The sequence below is a fragment of the Rutidosis leptorrhynchoides genome, chromosome 4, assembly GCF_046630445.1.
Source record: "Rutidosis leptorrhynchoides isolate AG116_Rl617_1_P2 chromosome 4, CSIRO_AGI_Rlap_v1, whole genome shotgun sequence".
Classification (NCBI taxonomy): Eukaryota; Viridiplantae; Streptophyta; class Magnoliopsida; order Asterales; family Asteraceae; genus Rutidosis; species Rutidosis leptorrhynchoides.
In genome coordinates, this window is record NC_092336.1 from 580,713,279 (window position 1) to 580,723,030 (window position 9,752).

The 9,752-nt window shown below is 33.8% G+C and overlaps 1 protein-coding gene and 1 non-coding gene across 2 annotated transcripts in view; one reads left to right on the top strand and one right to left on the bottom strand.

Annotated features, from left to right (window-relative positions):
* The window catches only part of LOC139842840 (uncharacterized), a 75,553-nt gene extending 74,335 nt beyond the window's left edge, over positions 1-1,218 (bottom strand). Inside the window, exon 1 of the mRNA XM_071832941.1 lies at positions 1,092-1,218. Within this exon, the coding sequence (XP_071689042.1) occupies positions 1,092-1,218 (127 nt within the window). The remainder of the gene's footprint in view (positions 1-1,091) is intronic.
* A 1,804-nt stretch (positions 1,219-3,022) lies between these two features.
* Positions 3,023-3,129, top strand: LOC139846349 (small nucleolar RNA R71). Its single transcript, XR_011759062.1, has one exon. It is a non-coding gene; the product is annotated as a small nucleolar RNA R71 (small nucleolar RNA).
* The last annotated feature ends 6,623 nt before the right edge of the window (positions 3,130-9,752 follow it).

Genomic DNA, 9,752 nt, shown 5'->3' on the forward strand with positions numbered 1-9,752 from the left:
AGTCATGGGTCGAGCGATTTTAGAAAAGTCCTTTATGAATCGCCGATAGAATCCCGCATGACCAAGGAAACTACGAATTCCCTTGACATTGGTTGGAGGAGGAAGTTTTGAAATAACGTCGATCTTAGCTTTGTCTACTTCCATTCCAGCTCGAGAAATCTTGTGTCCTAAAACAATGCCTTCCTTCACCATGAAGTGGCATTTCTCCCCGTTTAAAACAAGATTTGATTCTTCACAACGAATTAGCATTCGTTCAAGGTTTGAGAGACATGAGTTGAAGGAGTCTCCAAAAACAGAGAAATCGTTCATAAAGACTTATATACTTTCTTCAATCATGTCATGAAAAATTGCCATCATACACCTTTGGAAGGTGCCTGGTGCATTGCATAATCCGAATGGCATTCGTCGGTAGGTAAAAGTACCAAATGGACAAGTAAATGTGGTCTTGTCTTGGTCTTTTAGATCAATTGGAATTTGAAAATAACCGGAGAATCCATCAAGGAAACAGTAGTAATCTTTTCCCGCCAAACGTTCTAGTATTTGGTCGATAAATGGTAGCGGGAAATGATCTTTCCTTGTAGCGTCGTTTAGACGACGATAGTCTATACAGACTCTCCACCCAGTGACTGTTCTCGTAGGAACGAGTTCGTTCTTATCATTTAGAATAACAGTCGTACCCCCTTTCTTGGGTACTACTTGTACAGGACTTACCCACGGGCTATCGAATATAGGGTAAATTAACCCGGCATCAAGTAATTTGATAACCTCCTTTTTGACAACTTCTTTCATGTTAGGGTTTAACCTCCGTTACCTTTGTACCACGGGTTTAAAATCTTCTTCCATTAAAATTTTGTGGGTACAATAAGCAGGGTTAATACCTGGAATATCAGTTGTTTTCCAGGCAACTGCCTTTTTGTGGATTTTTAAAATATACATTAACCTACCCTTTTCGTCATCGGAAAGTTTTGATGAAATTATGACGGGTAATTGTGACGTTCCTTGGAGATAAGCATACTCCAAATGTTCCGGGAGTTCTTTAAGTTCCAAGGTGGGTGGTTCTTCCAAGGAAGATTTTATCCGAAACCTATTACCATCGGTAATTTCTTCAAAAGGTTCATCTTCCCCGGGAATTTCTTCTTTTATGTATTCTTTATCAGTGACTACCTTCAACAGCTTGTCTAACTCTATATCGACATCAAAATCTTCACCTTCACCCATCGGGGTGAAATCTGAGGTGTCGATATTTAATAGTTCTTGTAGTTCTTCCTCAATACAACAATCAACAATGTCTATTTGGAAACATTCATCATCAGGAGACATATGGTGTTTCATAGCCTTATCTATGTTCAATATAATTCTATCCTCACCTACACCTAAGCTGAGATTTTTCTCTTTTACGCGCACAATTGCGTCTGCAGTATTTAGAAAGGGACGCCCTAGAATTAGGGGAACCTTACTATCTTCTTCCATTTCAAGAACAACGAAATCAGCAGGAAAGATTAAGTGATTTACTTTAACCGGTAGGTTTTCAGCAATGCCAATAGGATAGTTGTATATTCTATCAGCTAATCATATACACATCCTAGTTGGTTTTAAATCACCTAAGTTCAATTTTAAGTACAAGGAGTGAGGCATAAGGTTAATGCTTGCTCCTAAATCAGCTAATGCATCGTACATTACTGAATCTCCCATCAGACAAGGAATGATGAAACTTCCAGGATCTCCAAGTTTTGGTGGCAAATTTTGCTTTTGTAAAATTGCCGAGCATTCCTCATTAAGGAATGTGGTTGAAACTTCTGCATATTTTCCTTTGTCTGCTATAAGATCTTTGATAAACCTTCCATAATTCGGCATACCCACCAGAACATCTACAAGAGGTACATTTATACAAATTTGCTTAATCATGTCAGCAAACTTGTTGTATTGTGCTTGTAATTTATCGTTCTTCAAACGTTGCGGATATGGAATTGGAGGTTTGTATACCTTCAATGGTGGTTGATTTTGAGTCTTTGGTGCACTTGTGGTTGGCATCGTATTTTCTTCCACCACAGGTTCATTTTCTTGTGAAACTTGAATAGGAGTGAGAGGCTTTGGAATCTCTGGGTTAATGGTTAACCCAGTTCGTGTAGTGATTGAATTAACTTGTGAAATATTACTTGAATTTTGAGTTTCCTTACCCTTAGGGTTTAGTTGCGTGTTGGATGGTAAAGTGCCCGATTGCCTTTCAGCAAGCAATTGAGATATTCTTCCCATATCTCTTTCAAGATTTTGAATTGACGCTTGATGATTCCTTTGTACTTGATCGTTTTCCGTTTGGGATTGATGAAGTTGTCTCTTCACTTGCTCATTCGTTTCTGTTTGACTTTTGATAAAATTCATCATAACTTCTTCAAAGTTAGATTTTTTCTCTACTGGTTGCGTGTTATGATTTTGTTGTTGATACAGTTGTTGAGGTAACGGTTGTTGTTGGAAATTTTGTTGAGGTGGAAATGGAGGTTGGTTTCTATTGAAAAAGCCAGGTGGTCCATTTCTTTGAAAAGCAAAATTCTTCGGATTTTGATATCCTGGGTTTGCAGGTTGATAATTAGAATTTCCTCCTTGAAAATTTCCTTGTCTTTGATTGGCCATAAAATTAACTTGTGCTACTGAGTTCATTAGCCGATCATTGATATCACAATCTTTCGTGAAATGTGGTTGTCCACAGATTTCACAGCCTACTTGCAATGCTAAAACTGTTGAATTTAGTTTCTCTATTTCTCTTCCAAACTTTTTGAATTGATTCGACAGTGAAGCTATGGTTGTATTATTGTCTTCATTTTATTCAAGGCTTGCCACCGTCCTTCTAGGTAGTTGATCTCTAGACGGTGTCCATTCAAAAGTATGAACTGACATGTCTTCTAACATGTCATACGCTTGATTTGGTGATTTGTACATAAATACTCCTCCAGCGGAGGAATCTAATATACCACGAGTATGTTCATCAATACCACGATAAAAAGTTTGAACTATTTGCCCTTTTTGCAATTCGTGTTGCGGACAATTTCGTAACATTCTTTTTAATCTTTCCCAGGCATCATAAAGAGTTTCATCCGCCTTTTGTTTAAAAGTGGTGATTTCAGTTCTAAGTCTTTCGGCTTTTGCAGGTGGGAAAAATCTGGTAATGAATTTTTCTCTTAATTCATTAAAAGTTGTGATAGAATCAGGTTTTGATGCTTTCAACCATGCTTTTGCGTCTCCGATTAACGAACACGGAAAAGTTCTTAACTTAAATGCATCTGAAGAAACATCTTTGTTTTTGTACAGTTCACATAAATCTTCAAAAGCTTCTAAATGTTCTATCAGATTGTTATTAAGTCTTCTGTCGAATTGGTTTTCACGAACCATGTGCATAAACTGCCCCTTGACTTCCCAGTTTTCAGCCTCAATTTCAGGTCTTCTTATAGATGAAAGAGCGAGAGGGGGAACAGTTTGTCTGGTATTCCGCATCGGTAGATCATTTGGATCAGGTGTTACTTCAGCCATTTCTTCTTTAATGACGATGGTTTCTGGTTCAGTTTTGATTTCTGGTTGACCACTAGTGTTTCCTACTTGTTTATCTTTTTTGTTGTTTTTCGGTGTTTTCGGTTTACTAGTACTACCTAATTTTTTTTGTTTTTCTTGTTTTAATCTTTTGTTCAAGTTTCTCTCAGGCTCTGGATTAAGTGCAACGAGTTTAGGATTTCCTGAACGGGTCATACAATTACAAAATTGTATGTAGTCTTGAAGGATTTATTCACTAAGTGTATGAACATTGAACTTTCTTGAAAATGAATTTTCACGAAAGGATCGAATAACTAAAAACGATGATAAAAACATTTAAACAAACAGATTTTCCTTCTGATTTTTCCCACGTTTCGAATAGCCAAAAGATGCAGCAGAGGGGCAGGATTCGTTTGGTCTCAATATAATTGAGTACTGTTTGGCTCCAATAACCCAGTCCATGTACAAATCCAACTATTACTACGAATCAGAAAAATTATCTATTCCATTTAACTGCCAACTTCCCCGGCAGCGGCGCCAAAAGTTGATGTGCTCGATCGTGTCCTTTTATATTTCTCGGATTTAGATTGAATTTATTACACGAATTGGTTGTGATTATATGGTGTTCTTATGATTTCGGATTGATTTCACACATATAGGCAACTTTGTCCTATCTGTATAGTAATAGTTCGTTGGTAAATCCGGTTCGTTCCACAGGGAAATTGAGTTTTCAAAGTTTTTAATCGCTAAAAGTTAATCTATTTAAAAGGGGGTTTTTGGATTAGGCTTTACACTAAACAGAATTTAAAATATGGTAAAAAGTAATACAGTAAAAAGTAAATAACATTTAACATGCAGTAAAAGTAAAAATAGAAAGTAAAATAAAGTAAAGTAGTGGTCACTAAAATATGTCCCCTCTGGATTATGGATTGTTTTTAAGTCCGGTTACGATGTTTTAATATATATCCTTATATTTCTTCCGATTTATAAAGATTTAACTAGCTAAAATTAAATCTAACTTTCATTTCGATCTCGTTCTAGCGAATTAAATTATACCCCGACTATTTAAATTGAGATTTAATCCAGTTTTTACTTTCATTGAAACCAAAATTATAACAGTCTTACCTTTTTATAATTTACACGATTATAAACTATAATATTACCCAAACCACCGGATCACACTTCTAAATTGTTGTCAATAATTTGTCCATATGTCCGTCTAGATCACCGAGGTGTTGAAGCATAATTTATGTAAATTTAATGCACTTTCGTTTATCAATTTTAATAAATTATGTGATAGAGGTTAAAATATCAAGTTATATAACAATGGTTCGGTGATTAAACTTAATGTTAAAAATAGTCAAAGTTACATCATAATTTTATAATATGGTTCAATCCATTTGTCCAGAGGTTCTACATTTTAGTCACCACTATGGTTATTTAATTGGACATTATAACAGCATAAAAATATAAATTACATAAAACGGACATGGTAGCAATAATAATAATAATAATAATAATAATAATAATAATAATAATAATAATAATAATAATAATAATAATAATAATAAATGATAACAATAAAAATAATAAATAACGATAATAACGACGATAAAAATAAATATTAAATACGATAACAATAATAAAAATAATAACAACAATAAAAATAATAACAATAATAACGATAAGTAAAAAAATAATAATAACAAGGTTGAGAAAGTGGAGACTTACAGCGAGTTGAAATGGTAAAAAGTGGAATTAAAAGCTTAGCGGTACACGGACAGAAATTCGACTTGAAAACACGGGTTTTAAACGTTACGCTACCCAAACTTGTAGAAATGTAACCACTAAATTAACCTACTCCTACTCCTAAAACTAAATTACATAAAATAAAAATTAAAAACTGAATTTGAAAATATAAAAGAGTGTGTTTGAAGCTCGAGCACAGGCCTGGTATTTATAGAATTTTAGCCTGCTACAGTAACCCATGCGATCGCATGGGTTTTATGCCTATTTCCCATGCGATCGCATGGCCGCCAGATCCAGCTCACAATTTTTTGGATTTTTACTTGTCGACATATTATAAAAATATATATAATATATAAATAATTTATATAATTATTTAAATATTATATTATATTCTTGTGCATAGTTGACTCATAATTTTGGCTCCGATGTCTCGTACATTTACGCCCGGTTTATGTCTCAGTCCCGGTTTCTCAAACGTCTTTTCGTACAATTTAATATCGTGTAATTTGCGTTCCGCGACTTGCATTCTTGTCAATCTTTAGACGTTTTTCTTCGATAATTTAAACCACTTGGAGTGTAACTTGTACGTTTGAGCATTTTGGACTTTTTTGCCTTTTAAATCTTCGTTTTCGACTTTAAATCTTCATTTTTGAGCGATCTTCGTCTTTCGTCTTCGCACTTATTTATTTAAACAATTACAACTAAAAATAAGGAAATTACAATTAAAAACATTACATTTTGGAACGATATTGTGACTAAATATATGTTCGTTTGGAGCAATATCAGGGATATTCTATGCATTAAGTTAACGTCGGTTACCAGGTGTTCAATCCATATGAATGATTTTTATCTCTATGCAGTTTGCGAAATGCCTGATATGAGAATGATGCTTATGAAAAATTAAATCTTGTGGTCTATTAAAATGATGGAAATGATTATTTATGTTAAACTAATGAACTCACTAACCTTTTGGTTGACAATTTAAAGCATGTTTATTCTCAGGTATGAAAGAAGTCTTCCGCTGTGCAATTGCTCATTTTAAAGATATTACTTGGAGTCATTCATGACATATTTCAAAAGACGTTGCATTGGAGTCTTTGAGTTCATCAAGATTATTATTAAGTCAGTTATAGTTAGATATATTATAAAATGGTATGCATGCCGTCAACTTTCGATGTAATGAAATATTGTCTTTTCAAAAATGAATGCAATGTTTGTCAAATGTATCATATAGAGGTCAAGTACTTCGCAATGTAATCAACTATTGTGAATCGTTTATAATCGATATGGACTTCGTCCGGATGGATTAGGACGGGTCGCTTCAAAACTCGGGGCTGTTTTGGGTTAGAAAAATAAAAACTATCTTAATCTTTGAATTGGAAGTTTGTTTTTTGGAAAAATTATATTTCATATGAACATGATACTATATCCAAAAATTATGGTTAAACTCAAAGTGAAAGTATGTTTTTCAAAATGGTCATCAAGATGTCGTTCTTTTCGACGGAAATGACCACCTCTTTAGTAAATGACTTGTAACCTGTATTTCTGACTATAAACTTATACTTTTTATTTTTAGTTTCATAAATTACAGTTCATTATGAAACCTTAGCAACTTGAATCACTCAAAACGGATTTAAAACGAAGAAATTATGGGTAAAACAAAATTGGAAAATTTTACTTGTTGTAGCTACGAAAATTTTACGACAAATCTACACTAATCATATCCTAGCTAACTTATATTTTATTATACATGTATTCTAACATATATTATGTAATCTTGGGATACCATATACACGTATACAATGTTTTGACATATCATATCGACCCATCTATATATATTATTTGAAACAACCATAGACACTCTATATGCTGTAATGTTCGAGTTCGCTATACAGGGTTGAGGTTGATTCCAAAATTATTTATACTTTGAGTTGTGATCTAGCCTGAGACGTGTATACACTGGGTCGTGGATTGATTCAAGATAATATATATTGATTTATTTATGTACATCTAACTGTGGACAACTAGTTGTAGGTTACTAACGAGGACTGCTAACTTAACAAACTTAAATCATAAAAACGTAATAAAAAATGTTGTGAATATATTTCAATCATACTTTGATATATATATGTACACATTTGTTATAGGTTCGTGAATAGACCAGTGGCCAAGTCTTATTTCCAACGAAGGAAAAATCTGTGAAAGTGAGTTATAGACCCATTTTTTACTATCTAATATTTTTGGGATGAGAATACATGCAGTTTTATAAATGTTTTACAAAATAGACACAAGTACTTGAAACTACATTCTATGTTGGATTATGAATACCAAATATCGCCCTTTTTAGCTTGGTAACCTAAGAATTAGGGAACAGTACTCCTAATTGACGCGAATCCTAAAGATAGATCTATGGGCCTAACAAACCCCATCCGAGGTACGGATGCTTTAGTACTTCGAATTTTATACAGACGAGAGGATTCTGTTATACAGACAAGAGGATTCTATTTTGGGGATATTCTATATGCATTTTGTTAATGTCGGTTACCAAGTGTTCATCATATGAATGATTTTACCTTAATGCAGACGAGAGGATTCTGCTTGAGGATTATGTTTATAAAATGAAATCTTGTGGTCTATTATTATTACAATTTGATATATATAGATTAAACCTATAACTCACCAACATTTCGTTGATGTTTTTAAGCATGTTTATTCTCAGGTGATTATTAAGAGCTTCCGCAGTTGCATGCTAAATTAAGGACAAGAATTGGAGTCAGCATGCTTGTATTATATTGTTTAAAAACTGCATTCGAAGACTTATGTTATTGTGTAATATTATTGTAAACCATTATGTAATGGTCGAGTGAAAACGCTATATTTTAGATTATCATTATTTGATAATCTTCGTAATGTTTTAAACCTTTATCGATAAAATAAAGGTTATGGTTTGTTTTAAAAACGAATGCAGTCTTTGAAAAACGTCTCATATAGAGGTCAAAACCTCGCAACGAAACCAATTAATATGAAACGTTTATAACTGATATGAACGGGACATTTCAGTTGGTATCCGAGTGTTGGTCTTAGAGAACCAAAAATTTGCATTAGTGTGACTTATTGAGTTCGTTAGGATGCATTAGTGAGTCTGGACTTCAACCGTGTTTACTTGAAAAACGATTGCTTAACATTTTTGGTTGGAAACTATATATTGTTAACATGTAAATATTATGTGATATATTAATCTCTTAACGTGTTTGATATTGTGTGATAGATGTCTACCTCTAGTACAAATCCCATCGACTCACCTAATAATAATGAAAAGTCAAATATATATTAGGAAGATTCACAAATTCCCGAAGAGGAACCGGAAGAGGAACCGGAAGAGGAGGAACCGGAAGAAGAGGAACCGGAAGAAGAGATTCCGGAGGGGAAAATATTAGGAACCACAGAAAAATAGATAAATAAAAGAAAATCCTCAACTAATAGACCAAAGTTAATAATGGTCAATGGTGTTTCCGCCAAGGAAGCAAAATATTGGGAAAATTACCAATTTTCTGATGAATCGGATTCTGATGAGGATTCCGATGATGTTATAGAAATTACCTCGACCCAATTTGAAAAAGCAAAAGAAAATAATAAGGGAAAGGGCATCAAAATAGAGAAACCTGATTCCAACCCCGATGAATTTTATATGTATCGTCAACACCCGTATTTCTTAAGTTGTAACAATCACCCGGGAACCTCTAAGCCACCAGGTTTTTCTAAACCATTTGTGAAAACAACGGCTCGTATTAGAGGAACATCATATATCCCTAGGAAATTAGTGAAACGAACCAAGTCCGAAGAGGAAGAAATGAGTGAGTTGGAATAAAGAGTTGTAATCATGTTGTGTAATATATGTATTGTAGTGTGCTTGTATTTTCATGTTATATGTAAAAATTGCTTGTATTGTTTGTTAATTATCTTTTACGAATCTAATCCTCATCTATTTTATAGTATAAAAACACACAATGGACGTTAAGGATAGACAACCGAATATTTTAGAAGACCTACCCTGGGACATGATTGATGAAATCTTGTCTAAAGTCGGTCAGAAATCGTCGGCACAATTATTTACGGCAAAATTAGTTTGTAGAACATTTGAAGAACGTTACAGGCATGCCTTAGTTTATAAAAGGCTTTCATTTGAAAGATGGGGTATATCACATTGGGGACACCGTAAGTTACGCCGTGTTTTCTTTAAAGCGTTAAATGTAGGGAACCCAAATGCAATGTTACGCTACGGGTTAAGAACCTATTTTGACTCAACATATCCCAACGTAGGACTTCGTGAGTTAGAAAGAGCTTCTTACATGCAACATAAAGAAGCATGTTATGCTTACGGGTTAGTGATGTTCGTTTCTCACCAAAATGTGAAAAAGAACATCGGATTACAACTTTTAAATAAAACCTTCCCACAAGAGACGGATTAAGTAGTTGGGGTGAGA